At 35.9% G+C, this 22,958-nt stretch overlaps 1 protein-coding gene across 4 annotated transcripts in view; it reads left to right on the plus strand.

The window, feature by feature from the left end:
- Nucleotides 1-22,958, plus strand: part of CNOT6 (CCR4-NOT transcription complex subunit 6) — a 76,646-nt gene that overhangs the window by 46,490 nt on the left and 7,198 nt on the right. The window contains exons 3-10 of one of the 4 annotated variants that reach the window (XM_060636440.3): nt 5,229-5,415; nt 7,592-7,677; nt 16,575-16,679; nt 16,760-16,828; nt 18,196-18,353; nt 19,145-19,299; nt 19,892-20,046; nt 20,975-21,205. In XM_060636440.3, coding sequence (XP_060492423.1) covers nt 5,229-5,415; nt 7,592-7,677; nt 16,575-16,679; nt 16,760-16,828; nt 18,196-18,353; nt 19,145-19,299; nt 19,892-20,046; nt 20,975-21,205 — 1,146 coding nt within the window. The remainder of the gene's footprint in view (nt 1-5,228; nt 5,416-7,591; nt 7,678-16,574; nt 16,680-16,759; nt 16,829-18,195; nt 18,354-19,144; nt 19,300-19,891; nt 20,047-20,974; nt 21,206-22,958) is intronic. The other 3 variants (XM_060636441.3, XM_060636442.3, XM_060636443.3) reach the window with 3 other exon arrangements.

A 22,958-nucleotide genomic window follows, 5' to 3' on the forward strand; every position in this document is an offset into this window, starting at 1 on the left:
GCGGTTTTAATTTTCATTTCCCTAATGATGCTGATGTTGAGCATTTTTTCATATGATTATTTACCAGTTGTATGTCTTCTTTGGTGAAGTGTCTATTTAGATGTTTTTCCTGTTTTGAAAATTGTATTGTTATTACTGAGTTTTGAGAGTTCTTTATATAATTTCTAAAATCAGGTAGTTTTAGTCTTCCAGCTTCTTTTTCAAAGTTGTTTTGAATTTTATAAGGCCTTTAAATTTCCATGCAAAATTTAGAATCCATTTGCCAGTTTCAGACATGCTGGTATTTTGATGGTGATTGTGTTGACTCTAAACCAATTTGGGGGAGATCTAATATCTTAACAACATTAAATCTTCTGATCTGTGAACACTGTATATATCTCTGCTTCTTTAGGACTTCTTTACTTTCTTTCAGGGTGTTTTGTAGTTTTTAATATATTGGTCCTACACATATTTTTGTCATATTTTCCTCTACTTTGTAATTTGGTACTAATGTAAATGTTATTGTAAATATGTTTCTGATTATGCATTGCTGTATATAAAAATACAGTAGATATTTTGTATATTGATACTTTATCCTACAACCTTGCTAAACTCATTTATTGGTGGTATTTTTGTAGATTCTTAGGATTTTACATGATGATTGTGCCATTTGCAGATAACCATGACTACTTCTTTCGACTTTTTTTCTTATTGCATAGGCTAAAACTTCCAGCATAATTTTGATTGGGAGTGGTGATAGTGGACATATCTTGCTTTGTTTCTGATCTCAGGAGGAAAGTGTTCATTCCCTTACCACTAACCTTCTTATACATACCCTTCTTCAAGATTTAGGAAGTTCTGTTCTTAGCTTACAAGCAAGCTTTTTTTTTTTTAAAATCAGGATTTGATTTGATTAAATGCTGATTTTTAAATGTTGATTTGTCATATGCTTTTTTACATCTGTGTATATGATTTTCTTTTCTAAGAAAAAGTTTTTTGAAAAATTATTTTGAATGTTTAACAAACCTTGAATTTGCTAGTGCAAGTCTTACTTGGTCATTATCTTTTTAATCTGTTGTTGAATTTGATTTGTTAAAATTTTGTTAAAATTTGCATTTTTGTTCATGAAGGATTTGATTTGTAGTTTTTTTGGTACTAGTTTTATCTGGTTTTGGTATCAGAATGATGTTGGCCACATAGAATGAGTTCGAAAGGATCTTCTTGCTTTCACGTTTTTGGATCAGTTTGTGTAGAATTGTTATAGTTATTCCTTAAATATTTGGTTGTATTCACCAATGAGCCTTTCTGGTTCAAGAATTTTCTTTGTGGGAAGGTTTTTGTCAAATATATTCAGGAGTACCTGGGTGACTCAGTTAAGCGTCCTCCGTGGTTTCAGCTCAGGTCATGATCTCAAGGCTCATGAGTGCAAGCCCTGCATCAGGTTCTACGCTGACAGTGTGGAGCCTTTTTGGGATATTCTCTCTCTCTCTCCACCCTCCTCCCTGTCTCCCCCCTCTCTTTTTGCCCCTACCCTGCTTGTGCTCGTTCTCTCTTAAAATACACTTAATTAAAAAAACAACAACAACACTCATAATGTTGTGCAGCCGTCTCTACCATCCATCTCTGTAGCTCTTTTCATCTTCTAACTTGTCTTCTTTTTTGAAAGGTATTTTTATTGGGTTGCTAGGTTCATAGTATTTATTTTCTTTCAGTATATTAAAGATTTTGCTCTGCTTGTCTTCTCTCTCGTACTGTTCACAAGTAAAAGTCTGCAGACATTTTATCTTTGTTTTTCTGTGTAATTATTTTTCCTTTGGCAGCTTTTAAGATTTTCTGTTTATCATTTGTTTTAAGCCATTTGATTAAGATGTGCCTTCCTGTAGTTTTCTTTTTTATTCTTCGTGGAGTTTTCATATACTTGGGGGTTAATTGAGCTTTTTGTGTCTAGGTTTATAGTTTTCATGAAAAGTAGAAAATTTTTTGCATCTCTTCATTGTCTTCTTTTTTTTCTTTTTGGTGATAGCCCAAGATATAATTCACATAATTCATCCACTTAAATGCACATTCAGTGGTTTTGTATATTCACAGAGTTGTGCACTCATTACCACAGTTAGTTTTGACAACATTTTCATTGCCTCCAAAAGAAACGCGATACATATTAGCTTTCATTTCACCTCAGCTAGCCAGACCTTGAAAGTGTTAATCTTTTTTCTGTCTGAATGGATTTGTTACTCTCCTGGACATTTCAAATAAATGGAATTATGTAATGTGTGGTCACTAGCTTTTTCCATTCAGCGAATTATTTTTAAGGTTCAATCGTGCTTTAATATGTATTAATATTTCATATGTTTGAATACACCACATTTTATTTATCTGTTGACAGACATTTGGATTGTTTCTGTTTCTTGACTCTTGATAATTCTGCAATGAGCATTTAAGTTTTTGTATGGACACGTGTTTTTCTTTCTTTTGGGCATATTCATCGGAATGAATTGCTGGCTCATGTGGTAACTTGTATAACCTTTTTGAGGAACTGCCATACTATTTTCCAAAGTGGCTTCGTTAGTTTACATTTCCACCAGCAGTATGTGAAGGTTCTAGTTTCTCTACTCCTTGCCAATACTCTGTCTTTTTTATTATAGTCATCTTAGTGGGTATGAAGTAGCGTATCATTGTTGTTTTTGATTTGCCTTTCTCTGATGGCTGGTGATAATGAGCATCTTTTCAAGTGCTTGTTGGCCACTTGTGTATCTTCTTTGGAGAAGTGCCTGTTCTTTGCCCACTTATAAATTGAATTATTTGTCTTTTCTTACTGAGTTGTATCAGTTCTTTATATATTCTAGATACAAATATCTTATTAAATTTATGACTTTCAGATAGTTTCTCCTGTGTGAACACACTTTTCACTTTGTTGATGGTGATCTTTGAGGCACAAAAGGTTTTAATTTTGGTGAAGTACAGTTTAACATATTTTTTGTTGCTTATGCTGTTAGTGTCCTATCTAACAAACCATTGCATAATCTCAGGTCTTGAAGGTAAATGCCTCTGTTTTCTTCCAAAAGTTTTTGAGTCAGTTTTTGTATATGGTGTAAGGTAAAGGTTTAACTCCTAAAAGTTAAAACATGTGGATATCTGGTTATCTTTTGGGTTTATTTCCTAAGATATTTTTTTCTGTCCCCAACTCCCCTATTTTGGGGACTCCAATTACATATATATTAGGTTGTTTAAAGTTGCCCAAGAGTTCATGGACGTGATTTTTTTTAATGTTTATTCATTTTGAGAGAGAGAGAGGGAGAGAGGGAGAGCACGAGTGGGGGCGGGACAGAGAGAGAATCCAAAGTAGGCTAGCGCAGAGCCTGAGGTGAGGCTTGGTCTCACAGACTGTGAGATCATGACCTGAGCCAAAATCGGGAGTCGGATGCTTAACCAACTGCGCCATGCAGGTGCCCATGCATGTGTTTTTTTCTAGTATTTTTCTCTCTTTTCATTTTGAGTAGTTTTGTTGCTGTATTGTGAATTTTGCCCTGTTGGGCAATGCATATTTTTGTATTCCTATAACCAGTATTGAACTTTATTTTGGGATACAGTTAGGTTACTCAGAAACAGTTTAGTTCTTTTGAGGCTTGCTCTTAAACTTTTTAGGTGAGACCAGAGCAATCTTTAGGGCTGATTTTTTTTTTTTTAATGCTTTTATTTATTTTTGAGAGAGAGAGAGAGAGAGACAGAGCACGAGTGGGTGAGGGGCAGAGAGAGAGGGAGACACAGAATCCGAAGCAGGCTCCGGGCCCTGAGCTGTCAGCACAGAGCCTGATGCGGGGCTCGAACTCATGGACCGTGAGATCATGACCTGAGCCAAAGTTGGACGTCTAACCAACTGAGCCACCCAGGTGCCCCTGATTTTATACCACTAATAAGTCCAGCACCTTGTGAGTTATGATACATTTCCTTCTGGTAGTTGGCAACACTAGCTAGCTTCAGTTCTGTGTAAATGTAGGGATTGTTTCTACTTCTTTTGGGTGTTTTTCCTTCTGGCTCAGGCAATTTCTCACATGTTTATACTGATCAATACTTAGCTGAAAACTTGAGGGGGAACTTTTTCCCATCTCCAGACTTCTTTGTTTATCTCTTCCTCTCTGGTACTATCTCTGCCTTTGTAAATTCTGGTCATCTTGGCTTCCCTGCTCCAGAACTTGGGGGAGATCACTGTGCTGCCCTTGGGATCTCCTACCTGTGCAGTCCAGGAAGCTGAGACAGTTGTAAGGCCTGCCTTGTTTGTGATCATTTGGGGATCACTGTTCTGCACTGGTTGAAGTCTAATCGCTGAAATTTGTTGATTCATATATATTGTCTGGTGTGGTAGTTGTTCAGGTAGGATAGTAAATTTGGTCTCTGTTACTCCACCTTGATTAGAAATCTTAAGATTGCTTTTTCAGCCAATAGAAAATCAGTTCTCAAAGACTAGTGTATTTCCATTACATCTGTTTGTTTCATTCTGTCTCAGAGTAGATCTTAGACCATTAAAGAGATTGGAGGAAAGTTCTTAGATGGATTGTAGAAATGATTGTCATCTTACCAAGAAGTACCAAAGTACTGATTTAATGTTATATTGAAAGAGATTACTTTCTTGGTTACTGAACCCGGGGTCTATTACTGTTTGATTATGACTTCATATCTTTGATGTTTCTGGGCAAGTATTTTTGCTTGTAAATTATTCAGTACAGCTTTTGTTTAGTTATATGATTCTTGATGCAGTTATTACTTGAGTACACTGGTCTTAAAACTTTGTTAAGCTGAGAATATATGGTTTACCTTTTGTTTGCAGGCAGAATTCTTGTTTTCTAGAGTATAGATAGGAACAGCCTCCGAGAGAGGATTTGATTTTTTTTTTTTGCGTATCCAAATTAATCGTGGTGACATACTAGATTTATCATTACTATAAATCATTCATATCTTTCTTTCGTGTCATAGCTGAGGCAACCTTAAAGGATAAAGTCTTAGCTGTTGTGCTCTTAAAAAACAATGATGCATTTTAAACACAGATTTTTTTAGTTTGCTAAGTAGAGCTTACAACCTAATCATAGCAGTACGTTGTCCTAGAATAGGTAAGCTTTCTCCTGTTAAACCCTTCCTCACAATGTTTTGAAAGATAGATTATTATTCATTGAAACATCTAAATGTTATTTGATCCAGGGACCAAATTGTAGACAACACCATATTAATCCTTTCCCCATTTTTTCCTTCTCTTACAGGAAAAGTAAGAAGCTTAAGCTCATCTTTGTGGTCACTAACTCACTTGACAGCTTTGCATCTGAGTGACAATTCTCTGTCCCGCATTCCTTCAGACATTGCCAAGCTTCACAATCTGGTGTATCTGGACCTGTCCTCTAATAAAATCCGGAGTTTACCGGCAGAACTCGGAAACATGGTATCACTCAGGTGTGCAGATTCGACTTCTTTTCTGACTTTAACCCCCTACAAACAAAATAGAATACTTATTTTGCTAGGAAACTGCACTACCAATTAAATGGTATTTGAACAAGAGCAAACATAATTGTATCCCTTGTAAAGTTTTCTGGGAAAATTGAATGTCAATAAATAATAAATTAGGTAGATTCATTGCCTAAAATTTGTTTTATTGCTATGTTATGTGTAATATACTTTATTCCTAAACAAAAATTTTGGATAAAGTGGGGGTAAATAAATAAAAGGCAGTTATGTTAATCCTACATATGGACTCTCCTGTGACAAACGATTGTGGTGCTTTCCCCTCTAAATTCTGGGGTACCATACTATGCTTAACACAGGGTCCAGGATACCACTGCCAAGGAATGACACCTTTTTGGCCATCCCAGGGCTTGTATGCATGATAGTAATAAAGCCTGGACTCAAAAAAAAAGCTAGAATTAGTCACTGCATTTGGAGGACTACAGTGCGGAGTAGAGGAGTAGATAGGATATGGAGTCACACAGTTCAGTTTGGAATCCTGTGACTTTGCCATTTACAAGTTGTGTGATTTGGGGCAATCTCCTTAACTTTGCTGAATGTTTTGTCCTCTGTAAAGTTACTGTAAGGCCTACCTAGCCAGGGCTGAGATTAGAGATACCTGAGATAATGAGTAAGAAACTACTAGCACCCTGCTGGACACATATTGTATTTAATAAATGGTAATTGCTATTTCTTTTATTATCCCTGTTTTTTTGTAAGGTAGATGGGATCCATCCAAGTTGAAAGTAAAGCTAATTTCTAGTTATTATGTTAATCCCAGTGGAAAAATCTTGCTCCATATCGTATTACTTGCCTTTTCTTTTATTCCCCTGGCTGTTTTGCTGCTTCCTACCATTTGCTGCATAGTAAAAAGGAATAAGGACCTCGTGAGAGTTTCTTTACCTTTGTTATTCCCACTCCAGCTTTTTGACATTGTTTTGGGCTTAATTACTGAGTATATACCATGACCATTTTTAATCTCCTTAAAAGACCTCCTTTCCCATGTGATATATGTGGAAATAAATGGGAACAAATTATTTAGACTTGTTTAGTTTATGGCCTCACCAGCCTCTGGTTCACTAAGTAGTAACCGAGGTTCATTTAAATTCTAAGAACCAGGGATTATACTGGTTCTTCTTTTTTTTAGAAGTAGTTCTCTTCACCTTTAAAAATTGATAAATAAAACTTACCGCAGAAAATTGTAAGTATCTCAGTGTTGGGTCTTTGTTTCTTTTCACTACTGAAGATTCTTTTGATAGTTCATAAAAAAATATTAATTGTTAATAAAGCTTCCATTATGTCTAATGTGAAACTTTAAAATTTGGAGAAATATTAATGGTAAACTTAATTTTTTAGCTGTCATAAGCTATTTTCAGTTGGTGCTACATGATCATTTTAAATCTCATTTAACAATTCACTTGTTAGGCTGTTTTATCATTTCCACTTTCTTAAAGTTGTGTAGTAGACTCCATGTGGCTGGATCAGTGCTGCTCTTAGGCAGTCAGTCTGTGGACTGTGCCCATTTGTAAACTGTGTCATCAGCCTGCAGTGGAATAGACAACGTGTGAGAGCAGTTTTGTATCTATTGAATCTAATGCACTTTAAAAATATGACTTGTGCTTTGTTGGTCTTTTTTTTTTCTCCTCTCTTTTCTTGAATTAGAAATTAAAAAAAAAAAATTTAAAAATTATTTAAAAATATTTAAAAATATTTAAAAATTTTTTCAATATTTATTTTTAAGAGAGACAGTGTGAGCGGGGGAGGGGCAGAGAGAGAGAGAGACACACACAGAATCCAAAGCAGGCTCCAGGCTCTAAGCTGTCAGCAGAGAGCCTGACACAGGGCTCAAACTCATGAACTGTGAGATCATGACCTAAGCTGAAGTTGGATACTAACCCAGGTGCCCCAGTTTTCTGTTATTTTTAAAATGTTTGGTCTGTGGCAATCTGGGGTTTTTTTGTTGTGTTTTGTTTTTTTGCTACATCATTGTTTGAGAAGCACTGTACTAGACATTGGAATATAATATAAAATTTTTCATTCTGAGAAGAATATTAGAAATTATAGTGCTGATTTTAGCCATGGGTTAAAAGGCAATATATGTTCTGATGTGGAATTTTTACATCCACAGGGAACTCCATTTAAATAACAACCTGTTACGAGTTCTACCCTTTGAGCTGGGAAAACTGTTTCAGTTGCAGACTTTAGGCCTGAAAGGTATGATTTCTCATATTTGTGCTTCTTGTGGTTTGTATGTTGTGTCTTTGAGTCTAAAGAAGCTGTAAGAGGGGGATCTTGTCGCCAGGGATTTGCAGGCTCACTCTTCCCCAAACTTCATCAGTTTTTTAGGTACATCCCAGTGGTTTTCTCTCTTGTCCACCTGGAGACTGTCTGCTAATCTTTGTATTCCTTTTTACTCCTAGCCTGGCTTTTCTTTCTTCTATCCTTTGTTTCAGTCAGTTCAGTGTTCTGATGATACATTCCTCAGATCATACTTTATGTCATCATACTATAAATGGCTTTGTTTAAAAAATTTTTTTTTATGTTTATTTATGTTTGACAGAGAGAGTGCAAGTGGGGGAGGGGAAGAGAGAGAGGGAGACACAGAATCTGAAGCAGGCTCCAGGCTCTGAGCTGTCAGCACAAAGCTTGACACGGGACTGAAACTCACGAATAAATGGCTTCTTTTCCCTTGTATTCAAATCTCAAAAAACAAGCTCACAAAGTACAGAAATTGAGTAGAAAATTTTCATCCATTGGGACATGTTAATATTCAGTTTTTAGCATTTTTTAAAACTTGATGTGTAAGGACTTCATTAATCTATAGAATTTGAGGGCATAATTGATCCAGTAAGAATTATTGGGAAATATGTTTTTTAAATCAGTAAGATTAAAAGCTCTATTTTAGTAATAGGTCAATAAGAATTTTTTTTTTTTAACACATTAGATGATTGTTTGCTAATCTCGTATCCACCTCATTCTTTAATCAATTCCTAAAAAAATAGTCACATAATGAAGTCTTAAAGAATTGTACTTTTGTTTCTTAAGACTACATTTAGAAAATAAGGTTTTATTCCTGTAATCCTTTTCATTTCATAAAGGTAACAGTAATTTTACAAAAACAAATGGGAAAATATAAATAATACATTTGTAAATGTATACAAAACCATATTCATCAAACATCAGCTTTATAAGGTTTTCTTTGGAAAGTGTAGGCTGGGCTTGGCTGAGCTTGGCTGAGGATTCTTCTTTTTTTTTTTTTAATGCGTATTTTTGAGAGAGAGAGAGAGAGAGAGACCGAATGAACAGGGAAGGGGCAGACACACACACATACACACACACACACACACACACACACACACACACACACACACACACACACACACACACAGAATCTGAAGCAGGCTCCAAGCTGTCAGCACAGAGCCAAACATGGGGCTTGAACTCATGAACTGTGAGATCATGACCTGAGCCGAAGTCAGATGCTCAACCAACTAAGCCACCCAGCCACCCTTTGGCTGAGGCTCCTTAAATTAGGCCCTTTAAAGTTTTCTTGTTTTAACTTTGAAAAACAAAAATATAAAATGTAGCAACATCAGAATGAACAATTAATATTGTGTCACTTTTGTGTCTGTTTTCTAATACAAAGAAATAGAACATTACAGAATGTAAAAACCCTCTTTGTTTCTTCTTTAGGTCCCTTTCTCATCCCAGAAGCAGCTACTGTTTTATGTCCTCTTAGTTTCAGGTTTTGTAATCTTAACAGTATTTATTTTACAAAAATGTGTTCATTTCTCTAAGGATTCACAAACTTTATTTGACATTAGGGTCATTGGTCACACATGTCCACATTGTGTTAATGTGTATGAAAGCCTTGGAAGCGTTGGGGAGTGATAGGGCAGTCTTTGTGGCACCTTAGTTTTTGAGGATCCCTTGCTCTTTCATTTCAGAAAGATCCTCTAAAATGTTTGACATCTAGGTTTTAGGTTTCTTTCTTCGAAATAGAGTTTCACCGATTTTTTGGACAAATCCATTACTTTTCTGAGCTTGCCCCACTCACTTGTTAACTTCTGACAACCGCTGATTTGTTCTCCATTTCTAAAACTTTGTTATTTCAGGAATATTGTGTTAGTAGAATCATGCTGTATGTAACCTGAGATTAGTTTTTTCCACTCAGGTTAATTCTTTGACGATTCTCGCAGGCTGTTGCATGTTTGCTTCTTTATATTGATGAGCAGTGTTCCATGGTATGGATGAATCATGGTCTGTTTAACCAGTCACCTGTTGAAGGACATCTGGCTGGTTTCCAGTATTTGGCTATTGTGGATGAAGCAGCTATGAACAATTCTGTGTACAGATTATTATGGCACATAAGTCCTCATGTCTCTAGGATAGATGCCCAGGAGTGCAATTGCTTGGTCATATTTTAGTGTTGTTTAGTTTTTTAGGAATCTGCCAGACTTTTCCAGACTGGCTGTACTATTTAACATTTTCACCAGTAATGAATAAGTGATCCAGTTACTCTGAATCTTCCCCAGCTTTGGTGTTGTCACTATTGTTATTTTTAGTTTTTCTGATAGATGTGCAGTGACATCTCATTGTGGTTTTAATTTGCATTTTCCCGTTAAGTAAAGATATTGCACATTTTTGCATGTGCCTACTTGTCATCTGTATGTCATCATCTGTGGAGTATTCTTCATGCCTTTGCCCGTGTCCTAATTGAATTGTTTTTTTACTGTTGAATTTTCAGAGTCCGTTATATTTTCTGGATATTAGGCCTTTGTCAAATATGTGATTTGCAGACATTTTTTCCCCAGTGTGTAGTCTTTCCACCCACTTAACACACCCAGTTCCAGCACTGTGGGGCTTTCCCCCACACCAACAAGCAATTCTAGGATACCAGCTAGATGTCCTGTAATTCAACTAAATTCTGACACTACCTACCCAAAGATAGCCTCAGATTCCATGGATAAAAGGTTCAGTCCCACAGAACTGCTACTTGCCCATGCCTCCCTAACTTCAGATTCCAGTCACAAGGCCAGGTTGTCACCTGTGCTCCTGATCAAGGTTCCCGCAGTCCCCTCCTTGGGTTTGATCAGTTTGTGACAGTGGCTCACAGTAATAAGGAAACCCGTTTACTCACAGATTCCCAATTTATTATAAAATGATATAACTCTGGAGCAGCCAGATGGAAAAGATGAGTAGGGCAAGGTATGGGGAAAGGGCACAGAGCTTCCGTGCCCTCTTCCTCTCTCCGAGAGCACCACTCTTCTCGAGTCTCTATTTGTTCACCAACCCAGAGGCTCCTTGAACCCCATGCTTTTGGGTTTCTGTGGAGGCTTCATAACATAGGCATGACTGATTAAATCATTGGCCTTGATGATTGAGCTGACTTCCAGCCCCTCCTCCTGGGGGACTGGGACTGGAAGTTCTAACCTTCCAGTCACATGGTTGGTTCCTGTCAGCCAGCCCCCATCCTCCTGTGGAGGCTGAAAGTTACTTCATTGACACCACAAGAGGCACCTCTACAACTTCACTTTGGAAGAAATCCTTGAATCACTTTCAGGATTTTAGGAGCTTTAGGGTTCAGATATGTATTTCTTATTATAAATCATGATGTTACACAGGGTCTTTTCTGTAACAAAAGGTTTTGGTTTTGATGAAGTTGTTTACCATATTTTCCTTTTATGGATCCTGTGTTTTGTACTGAACGTTTCATGGCTTTATGTTTTACATTCAAGTCTGTGATCTGAGTTAAAATAGAGCTAAAAGAAGTAAAGGATTAGTTCAAGTTTCATTCCTTTGTCTGTGAATGTCCAGTTGCCCTAGCACCATCTGTTGAAAAGTCTACCCGCCATTGAATTTCCTTTACACCTTTCTCTCGAATCAGTTGGACATATCTGTGTGGATCTATTTCTGGATTCTCTCGTCTTTTCCATTGATGTATGTGTCTGCCCCTTTGCCAATAGTTACTTGAAAGTTGAAATAAGGTAATTAAGTCTTGAAATAGGATAGACTGATTCCCCTACAGTAGTCTTTTTCAAAATGTTTTTAGCTATTTTAGTTCCTTTGCCTTTCCATATATATTTAGAATAGTCCTGTCTATAGTTAAAAGAAATATTGCTGGGATTTTGATCAGAATAGTGTTAAACCTGTATATCAAATTAGGGGAGAATTAACATCTTTAATATGTTGAGTGTTCTGATCCGTGAATATGCCATGTCTCCTTATATTTAGAATTTTGATTTTTTTTTCATCAGTATTGTGTAGTTTTTGGTATATAAGCTACATAAATGTTTTGTTAGATTTATTTCTAAGTCTTTTTGTTTGTTTGTTTTCAAGTGGTTGTAAATTATAATTATTAAATTTTGCTTTCCATGTGTATGTTCCTGGACATAATACAGTGGATTTTTTTTTTTTTTTTTTTTTTTTTTAATTTCACCCATCCTCCCAACCCCCACCCCCTTCCCTCTGACAACGACTAGTTTGTTTTCTGTACTTAAGAGTCTGGTTTTGTTTGTTTGTTCATTTGTTTTGCTTTTTAGATTCCACATATAAGTGGGATCATGTATTTGTCTTCTTCTGTCTGACTTATTTCACTTAGTATAATAATATTCCATTGTATGTACATACCATATCTTCTTTATCCATTCATCTATGGATGGATAATTGGGTTGCTTCCATATCTTCTTGGCCATAGTGAATAATGCTGCGTGGAATATTACTTAGCCATAAAAAGAGAGAAAGCACAAGATCTTGCCATTTGTGACAACACGGATGGATGTACAGGATATTTTATACTCAGTAAAATAAGTCAGACATGGTTCATACATCTTTTTGAATTGGATGGATTTTTATATTAGAGTCTTAGGAGTTGCTTTTTTTGGTATACTTAATGGTAAAATTTTTGGGAATTTTCTATGTAGAAAATTATGTCATCTGGAAATAGGGATAATTTTATTTCTTCCTTCCCAATATGTCTGCTTTTTCTTTCCTTTTCTTGACTTATCGTACTGACTAGAACTTCCGGCATCATGTTGAATAAGAGTTGTGAGAACAGACATCCCTCTTTTTCCTGATATATGGAAGTATTCTGTGTGCACTATTATGTATAACGTTAGCAGTAGGTATTTTGTAGATCGTCTTTATCAATTTGAGGAAGTTTCCCTCTGCCCTTTTGCTGAGAGTTATTAATCATGAATAGGTGTTTAATTTTGTCAAATGCTTGTTTTGTATCAGTTGATATGATTTCTTTGTTAGCCTTGTAATTGATTTTTAAATATTGAACCAGCCTTGCATTCCTGGAACAAATCCCACTTGGTCATGGTTATAAATCTTTTTATATATTGCTTACTTCTGTATGCTAATATTTTCTTAAGGATTTTTGACTCGATATTCATAAAGGTATTTGTCTTTAATTTTCATTTGTTTTATGCTCAATTTGTCTGGTTTTGGCATCTAGGTAATGCTAGCTTTCTGAAATGAATTTGAAAGTGTTCCCTCATCTTTTGTTTTCTGGAAGAGAGTCTATAGAATTAGAGTTAATTCTTAAAGTGTTTAGTAGAATTTTCCAGTGAAACATTTCGGGCCTGGAGATTTCTGGTAGTTTTTAAATTTTGAATTCATTTCCTTTAATAGGTACAGGGCTATATAAGTTTTGTACTGGGTGAGTGAGTACAGTTTGTGTATTTCAAGGAAATGGCCGCATTCATATATGTTGTTAAATTTATGTATCTAGAATTGTTCATGGTATTCCCTTATCCTTTTGATTTCTGTAGGGTTTATATTTTTTATATTGGTAATTTTTGTCTTCATTTTCTTTGTGAGTCTTGGCATAAGTTTGCCAATTTTATTGATCTTTTCAAAGAAACCGCTTTTTAAAAATTCCTCTTTTTCTGTTTTCAATCCATTGATTCCTATTTTTTAGTGTTTTTAATCCTTCTTTTTGCTTTCAGTTTATTTTGCTCTTTCTAGGTTCTTCAGATGGGACTTAAATGTTTATTTTGAGAGAGGGAGCACTCAAGTGGGGTAGGGGCAGAGAGAAGAAGAGAGAGAATCCAAGCAGACTTAAGGCGGTCAGCGCAGAGTCTGATGTGGGGCTCAATCTCATGAACCATGAGATCATGACCTGCGCCGAAATAAAGAGTTGGATGCACAACTGACTAAGCCGCCCAGGCTCCCCTGAGACTTTTCCTTTTCTAATGTATACATTAGGTGCTATAAATGTCCCTCTTGGCTCTGCTTTAGCTGTGTCCAGCCACAAATTTTGTGTCCCTTGGACACTGGACAAGAATATGAATTGGGTAGAATCTTCTATAAATCTCAACTGGATCCTCTGTATTAACACTAGGGTCTGTTAGATTGATGGTATTTAGAGGATTTTTTTGTCTAGTTCTTTTTTGTTGTTGTTTGTTTTTGTCTAGTTCTGTCAGTTGTTGTGAGATGAGTGAAGTATCAGCATAATTGTAGATTTTTCTATTGTCCTTTCAGTTCTATCAGTTTTTGCTTAAAATATTTTTTAGTTCTTTCATTTTGTGGATGCATGTTTAGAATTGCTGTGTCTTCTCCTTTATCATTACATAATGTCACTTTCTGTAGTAAATTTATTTTCTCTGAAGTCAACTTTATCTGATATTAGTCACCCTTGCTTTCCTTTTGTTAAGGTTTACATGACGTATATTTTCCCATCCTTTTCTTTTCAGCCTGCTTGTATTGTTATATTTGAAGCAAGTTTCATGTAATAACATACATAACTTATCAAGTCTTGTAGGGCTATCATTTTACATTTTGAGTGAAATAATAGAATCTCTAACTCTATGACCTTTCATATGCCCCCTGTTTATAGTATCATTGTCTTAATATTTTCTCTACCTATATTTAGAACCAAGTCAGTGTTACAAAGACATTTTAACGGCTGAACATGAGTTAGAAACCTTAAGTGAAGGAAAGCCTATGTTTGTCCCTTTTTAAAGACCATGGTCTTTTTTCTTATGTTCCAGGGTTCCTTCTTTTATCATTTCCTTTCTATTTAGAGAACTTCTGTTCTGATTCTTTTATAGTAGGCCTGCTGGCAACAGATTCTCTTAGTTTTCAGTCCTCTGAGAATGTCTTTATTTCTCCTTCATTCCTAAAGGCTGTTTTCACTGGGGATTGGTTCTGGGTTGTCGGTTCTTTTCTTTCAGCACGTAAAGTTATTGTGCCACTTCCCTTTAACCACCATGGCTTGTGATGAGAAATCTGCTCATTCAAGTTGTGTTTCCCCTAGTTCTTACTCTTACCTAGAGGGAAGGTGTTTTACTCTGGCTGCCTTCAACATTGTCTTTGTCTTTAGTTTTTAGAAGTTTAGTTGCTGTGTGGTTTGTTGTGGGTTCTTTTGAATGTGTCCTATTTGGATTTTATCAGACTGTTGAATCTGCACGTTTGTGTTTCTCCAAATCTGGGGAGTTTTTCAGCTGTTATTTGAGTACTGTTTCAGCTCTGTGCTTCTTGTCTGTTTCCATAACTCTGAGGACATGAACCTTAGAATTTTCTTGTGGTCCCACAGGTTCCTGAGGCTCTTTTCATTTTTTTTTTTTTTTTTTCAGTTTCCTTTCTGTTGTTCTGTTGTTCAGTTTCCTTTCTGTTGTTCCTTACTGTCTTCCAGTTCACTGATTATTTCCTTTGATGCTTTATTTTGCTGTTGAACCCATCCACCGAGCTTTTTATTTCATGTATTCAGTTTTTCAGTCTCAATATTTCCATTTTTAAAAATACGTTTTGTTAATTTGCCAAAACTTTTTCTTGGTTGAGTCTTCCTATTTTTTCATTTATTTCAAGCATGTTTGTAATTTCTCATAGAAGTGCTCATTGAAACGTGCCTGCTCTATTTAGGTCAGATTATTCTAATGTTTTTGTCATCTTGGTGTTGAGTCTTGTTTATCTTTATTCATTTAGTTTGAATTCTTCCTAGTTCTTGGTAGGATGAGTGATTTTCACCTGAAACTGGAAGTACTCATATTATAAAACTTTGGATCTTACTTAAACCTATTTTGCTCTTTCTAACTGCTCTGGCAGAGAAAGTGAGGGGGGCAGTATCTTTTGAACTTTCATTTGGCATGGTTAACATAATCACTTTATAATGATTTATAAATCATTTGTCCTTTTCAATTTATAAAATTTATTATTAGTCTTTCTTAAAGTGGAGCTATGGTATCCAGGACCTTCACTGTTCAAAACAGTTCATTATACTGTTAATTTTCATAAGCACATAAGAAATCCTTCTGAGAGGATTTGAGACTCTTGTAGATACATGTAAATCATTCCATTTGCTTTCATTTTTAGCACTTATGAAACCGTCATTGAATTTACAGATGGCTCACAGTCCTGAGGTTTTCCCTTTTCCTTAGTGACTACATCTTTTTTAAAATTAAAAAAAAAAATGTTTTTATTATTTTAGAGAGACAGCATGAGCAGGGGAAAGGGGCAGAGAGGGAGAGAGAAAGAGAATGAAAGAATCTCAGGCAGGCTCCATGCTCAGCACAGACTCTGACAGAGGGCTCAATCCCACAACCCTGGGATCATGGGATCATGACCTGAGCCAAAATCAAGAGTCAGATGCTCAACCGATGGAGCTACCCTGGCGCTCCAGTAACTTGATCTTAAATCAGATCTGTCCCATCTTGTTATTGCTTTATTTAGTAGAGTTTTTAAAAATCTAAATGAAGACTACATCTGTCATGAGGATATCTTCGTGTTAGCTTTGTTGCATCTTAACTTTTGATTCTCTGATCCATTATAGTGGCTGTCCTCTTTCCCATTCTTCCCCATCCAGTTTCACTTGCTTTTGATTGTCATAAAAGTGTTGATGACACAGGGCCAGATACAGAGCACTATTAGATATCTTCTAGATTGACATTAGTCCACAATAATTGTTTTCTGGATACTTCTGCAGAACATGGTTTCAATCATTTTTATTCTTCATGTCAGAAACTGAAAAAATATTTCCTCTAGTTTGGTATCTTACTAATAACTACATATATTGTGATAGGTCTGATAATTTTGGTATGTTTTTTCACTTTTGCAATATTTTATTACCTTTCTTGGTTTCATTTTACCTTTTTAAAAAATATTTCCAGGAAATCCACTTACCCAGGATATATTGAACCTCTATCTGGAACCAGATGGAACAAGAAGGCTACTGAACTATTTGCTTGATAATTTGGCAGGTACTGCAAAAAGAAGTAAGTGGTCATTTGCTTAAATGATTTTTTTAAGAAGATGTGTAAGAATATTACTTAATTTTGTGTTTATATTCAACTAGTTTCAACAGAACAGCCACCTCCAAGATCTTGGATTATGTTACAAGAACCAGACAGAACAAGGCCAACTGGTTGGTAGCCTTATATTTTTTTAACTTATTTTTACTTGATGTTACATATCTAACAGTGTTGTTGGCATTCTTTAGATTATGATTTTTACTTGATATTACATACCTAACAGTGTTGTTGGCATTCTTTAGATTATGGGCTGTGTTACATTTGTATGCTTGAGATTGATTTGGCTTGGGAGATCATAATAAAGACTAAATTATTGCTTACCTGACCTCTGTAATATGCTGTAGGTCTGCTGTAGAGCAATGCTTCTCAACCTCCGGCATTTTTATCCCCTGGGGGACATTTAGCAATGTCTGGAGACATTTTTTGATTGTCACAAATAGGGGAAGTGCTACTGACGTCTCATGGTTAGAGATCAGAGATGCTGCTGAGCATGCTACAGTGCACAGCATAGCCCCCCACAGCAAAGAATTTACCCACCCGTAATGTTAGTGATGCCATTGTTAAGAAATTATGTTGAAAAGATGCCTTTGCACACTATTTTTTAAAAATTGTTTTAAATGTTTATTCATTTTTTGAGAGAGAGAGGAATGGGGGGAGGGGCAGAGAGAGAGGGAGACACAGAATCCAAAGCAGGCTCCAGGCTCTGAGCTGTCAGCACAGAGCCAAACATGGGGCTCGAACTCACGAACCGTGAGATCATGACCTGAGCTGAAGTCAGACAGCCACCCAGGCGCCCCAGCTTGTACACTATTTTTTAATTGGGCTGTAAAGAATTGATCAGACTCATTTGTTATAATAAATATACCAAAATCTTTATATTGGAAGTTTTCAAACCCTATTATGTTCCAAATGTATTTGATACTACAGAATTGTAAGACAGCTAAAGCACTTACTTGAGAGAAATGGAACTAATGACCCCTAATTTCCTTTTAACTTAAATTGTATGAAAATAGTTTGGGAATTACATGATGTGTATAATAGGATTTAGTCTATGATACCTTTTCCTTTTGTGTGAATTAATAATAGTTGCTCTTTAAAAGAAAATAAGCCATGCCTATTAAGAGGATTGTCAGTTTTCCACGTTGTACATTAGCAGTTAGCAAAGTGGTAGGGGGAGTATAGAAATGAGGAGCCCTGGTCTTACAGACCAAGGGACTCAAGATCTTAGTCTTTTAGCTTTGAGCCTTCTGTGGTATCTCTGTAGCATTAGATAACACATTGTGTTATAATTTGTTCACCTATCTGACCTTCCTTCCTTATCCAACTTATATCCGCTATGTCTGGCAGATAGTAGTAGCTTTTCAATGAATATATATTGAATGAATAAAATCAACCTTAGCATTTAAGTGAAAACTATTGATATTAATTATGTTTTTTTTTCTGCCACGTGTGTGAATAAGTAAAGTTATCTTTCCTACAGCCTTGTTTTCTGTCATGTGCTATAATGTTCTTTGTGATAAATATGCGACCCGGCAGTTATACGGCTACTGTCCATCTTGGGCACTAAATTGGGACTACAGGAAAAAGGCCATTATTCAAGAAATTTTGAACTGCAATGCTGATATCATAAGTCTTCAGGTAAGTCATCGGAACAGTGTTTAAATTGCACAAATGCCCCAGTGTTGATAAGCAAGGAGCAAAATGGGAATACATTATCCTGACACATTTAAAGTTCCAGCTTTAGCACTTCTTAAAGTATTGGCTTTTTCTGTTTTTAGTGAATCCTGGAACATTCACTACCTGCTTCATTTAGCTGCGCTGTGCTGCCACATTAAGCAAATAGGTTATTTTGGGTTTTAGGCATTTGCTTTGACAGTTAAAATATTCATCTTTCCCTCTCAAATGCCCTTGCACACTATTTTTTAATTGGGTGGCAAATATTATTGAAACTGTGGCATTGTCAAGGTATGGTTTTGCTTTACCATCAGCAGTAATAGAGGAATTAGGACATGGTGGAAAGAGCGTTGAACCTGATGCACAGTAACTTTGGGGTCTCAGTCCTACTCTCCTGATAATTCATACGACCTTGGGCAAGTCACTTTCTCCCTGTGGTCTGAAAGTATGATCTGTGATGTTCCTTCTACCTCTGTTGATTCTTGTTCCCCATCTATTATAAAATATAAGAAAATATACACACATGGAGGTGTATGTCTTTCCATTATTTACTCCTAAGCAATAGGATACCAGCAGGTATCTATAAAATGACAAGTAGGGTTTCAGATAAAATATGTTGGAAAGATGTTATGTTCCTCATTGTGCATAGCAGTCCTTTGAAATTATTTGAGCCCCTCAAACTGTACACATAAAGTTAATGTGTAGGACTGATTTTTTTGTCTTATGAAATAACTTTGCCATTTACAATTTTTCAGGAGGTTGAAACAGAACAGTATTACAGTTTTTTTCTGGTAGAACTGAAAGAACGTGGCTATAATGGATTCTTTAGTCCTAAATCTAGAGCTAGGACAATGTCAGAACAAGAAAGAAAACATGTCGATGGCTGTGCAATATTCTTCAAGACGGAAAAGTAAGTCCTCTTACATTTAAAAAAGAAAATTTTTTCAGTATTTGCAGGGAGTCAAGGGTGTGGAAATTAGTTGGCAAATAAGAGAATGAAGCATTGTTGTTATTGCTCAGTAAAACAGTACTCTTCAATAGTTTTGTTTTAAATCATCAGAAATAATCTTGTTTTGGAGACTTGTTGAAAGTGCTGCTGTTTCTTCAGGTGTTTACTAGGGTTTAACTCCAATTGTTAATTGAAACTTCTTGTAATTAACATTCCCTCTAGGATGGTAGAGGGATTCTTAAACCCAGATTTTGGAAAAGATTTATTTAAAAATTACAAGACGGACTATTCCAACATGAAACTTACACAGAAGATGACTACCTTATCTTACATTGTAAAAGTATTTCAAGATGTTATTTATATCAGTAACAGACTAAGAATAACTTGAAACAGATGTGGGAAGCTTGGTGTTAAGTGTGGACGATTTTCCATAATGTGATTTACTTGCCATTGTATTTGTTCAGGAAGTTCGGGAAAACTGCATTTCCCACAAAGCTAATACTTTGGTATTCCCAATTCTATGTTTGTGTGTGTGTTTTTGTTTGTGTTTTAGATTTACTTTGGTTCAGAAACACACTGTTGAATTTAATCAGCTAGCAATGGCAAATTCAGAAGGGTCTGAAGCCATGCTGAACAGAGTCATGACAAAAGATAACATTGGAGTTGCAGTACTGCTAGAACTTCGAAAGGAATTGATTGAAATGTCATGTGAGTGACCTTTTCACTTCCTGTAAAAATTGACCTCCAAAATCTGATAGAAAGCAGAAAATTTGTTACATATTAATAGTCTTGTCTAACACCTGAAGAAACTCAGTGAGAATTTAAGTCCTTTCTAAAATATCCTATCCGTTTCTCTCTACCACAAAGCTTAAGATTGAGAAAGCAGTGCCCAGAAAAGTATTCCAAATTTTGAAAGGCATAAAACCAGAGGAGAAAATGGTGTTTTTGCTCCCCACTATTTTTCACACAAAAACAATGTTGAAGTAAATATTAGTTAAAATAACTGCTCAGAGAGAAGAACTCCATACAGTCCCGTAATTTCTTAACAGCAAGGATACTCTGTAAGCTAACTTCTCTTCCTGACCTACTTGTAATCATTACTTTAAATGTCTTGCGTTTTGGATAAATGGACCACTTATTTCAAATTAAAAGTATATTTAGAGTGACCATCGTGCTGAGAACTGGAAGTTCTGTCACTTGAGGAACAGTTGGAACTAGAGATACTTAACCTGAAGAGTCAAAAATGAAGATGGAGCTTGGTGACTGTATTAAATAGATCTAGGAAAAAAGGCTGTAGATTTGATTTTGTGAGACTTACTTTAGGACATCTTGATGAAGCTAGAAGTTTCAAGGAGATAGCTGTTTTGGCGGAGATAGAATGGGCTTTGTTCAAGTAGTGAATGCCCTCTACTCAAGAGTATTCACCCAGAGGCTATTCACCCAGAGGCATAGATGACTGCTTCTCAGGTTTGTGGTCCTGTTGATTGATTTAGTTGTCGGGAGATTGTTAGGTAAATTTTAGGGTCCTTTTTTGTTTGGAAACTCTGAGATACTACTTGCTTCCAGATCCTGTAAGAATATATGGGCTGATGGGCGGGTTTTGTCTGTCTGTTTCTTTTCTTTTTATCTAATATAGCTGGAAAGCCCCATCTTGCAACAGAAAAACAACTTATTCTTGTGGCTAATGCTCATATGCATTGGGACCCTGAATACTCTGATGTGAAGTTGGTTCAAACTATGATGTTCCTCTCAGAAGTGAAGAACATTATTGATAAAGCCTCACGAAACCTCCAGTCCAGTGTATTGGGAGAATTTGGAACTATTCCACTGGTGTTATGTGCAGATCTTAATTCTTTGCCAGATTCTGGTAAGAAAAGTTCTTTTATATAGAATGCTTTTTTGACTTAAAATGTTTTTGTAAGGTATCATTTCTGATAATCCCAAATTTAGTCAAAATGAATATTCAGTTTGTAATGTCAACTATGAATCAGGTTTAACATATTTTGTGTGCAAATAGGGAGACTATTTTAAAAATGAGATGAAAACCTAAGAAGGAAGGACATTAATCATCTTCGATAAACACGTGGTTGATAACTTGAAAGAATGTGTGATTAGATTTCCGTATCCCCAGGTGACATATAATCCAGACTGAGAAGGTTATTAAGACCATTTCTTTGGGATTCCAGCATGTAGTAATACAAAACAGTTTAAATTGGATATTTATAGGATTTCCGTTTTGGTGGGCTTGATTAGAAAAAATAATCCTTATGGGTGCTGGGTGGCTCAGTTGGTTAAGTGTCTGACTTTGGCTCAGGTCCATGATCTCACGGTTTGTGGGTTCAAGCCCCGTGTTGGTCTCTGTGCTGACAGCTCAGAGCTTGGAGCTTGCTTCGGATTCTGTGTCTCTTTCTCTCTCTGCCCCTCCCCCACTTGTGCTTTGTCTCTCTCTGTCTTTTAAAAATAAATAAATGTTAAAAAAAATTTTTTTTTAATATAAAAAAATAATAATAAACCTTAGGTGGAAATTGAGATCCTTTATTTACACAGATCGGGCAAGTGATTTGAACAACAACAACAACAACAACAAACAAAACACCAAAAAACAGGGATCTTGATTTTTATTACAAAGCAGAAGAATACAGAAAGGCTTATTTCTGAATACTTTTCCATTAGATAGTACAGTGAACAAGCCGTAGTTCTTATAATATCAAACTAAGTACTTACTCCTTTTTATTTTCAGCTCCTCCTTGATTATAGTCTCTCATTCACACAAAATACTTTCCCTGGCACTTGTGTATGTGTGTAAGCATGCATGCACACACATACGTCCACTTGGGTTGGTTCAGTTCACTAGTACATCACTGCCGTCATGATACATGGGAGCTGTAACTATGTTAAAATTCATTTTCAGGGCAAGTAAAGGTAGCTGAGGTCCATAATTCTTTAGTCCATCTCATCAAGCTATCTGGGCATTACAGCTGCTAAAGCAGTTGAGAACTATTCTCTAGTAGTTGCTGTATGTGTGTTCTGCATTCTGTTTAGCTACAAAGTATCTGAGGGGCAAAGAGAGACTCTAGTCAAATAATACATAGTAAGTCTCATTTCAGTGTTAAAAATAGTGGCAGACGCATGGGGAAGTGTCCAACCTTGTTAACTAATGGAATGCAAAGTAAAAGAAATATTTGTAGAGCCCATCTAACCGGTGGCGTTCTCTTATGTAGCGGGCAGTATGTATAATGGCACATTAATCCTAATCTTGGTATTTTATACCAAGTAAATAATTTAGCATAAGCAGAAACCTACATACTAAGATGTTGATTATGGTATTAATTCTTTTTAAAAAGTAGAAACAACCTGAAGTTTTTTAAGAAATAAGGAACTGGTTTAACAATATGAAACACCAGGGCAGGTTGTATTAAGCAGCCATTAAAAAAATGGTGATCGAAAAGACACGAGTTCATGTGCCACAGCAAAGTATAAAATATGCAGTATACTATGATCAAAACCATGTAAAAATGGATTTAGATAGGTTCTAGCAGACGTAAAACAACCAACCAAATATTTTAGAAAGGAGGAACGTGCTGTTTAAAGTATTTACTGTTACATTATAGTTTGTACAC

Source organism: Panthera onca, chromosome A1 (genome assembly GCF_046562875.1).
Source record: "Panthera onca isolate mPanOnc1 chromosome A1, mPanOnc1 haplotype 2, whole genome shotgun sequence".
In the NCBI taxonomy this organism is placed as follows: Eukaryota; Metazoa; Chordata; class Mammalia; order Carnivora; family Felidae; genus Panthera; species Panthera onca.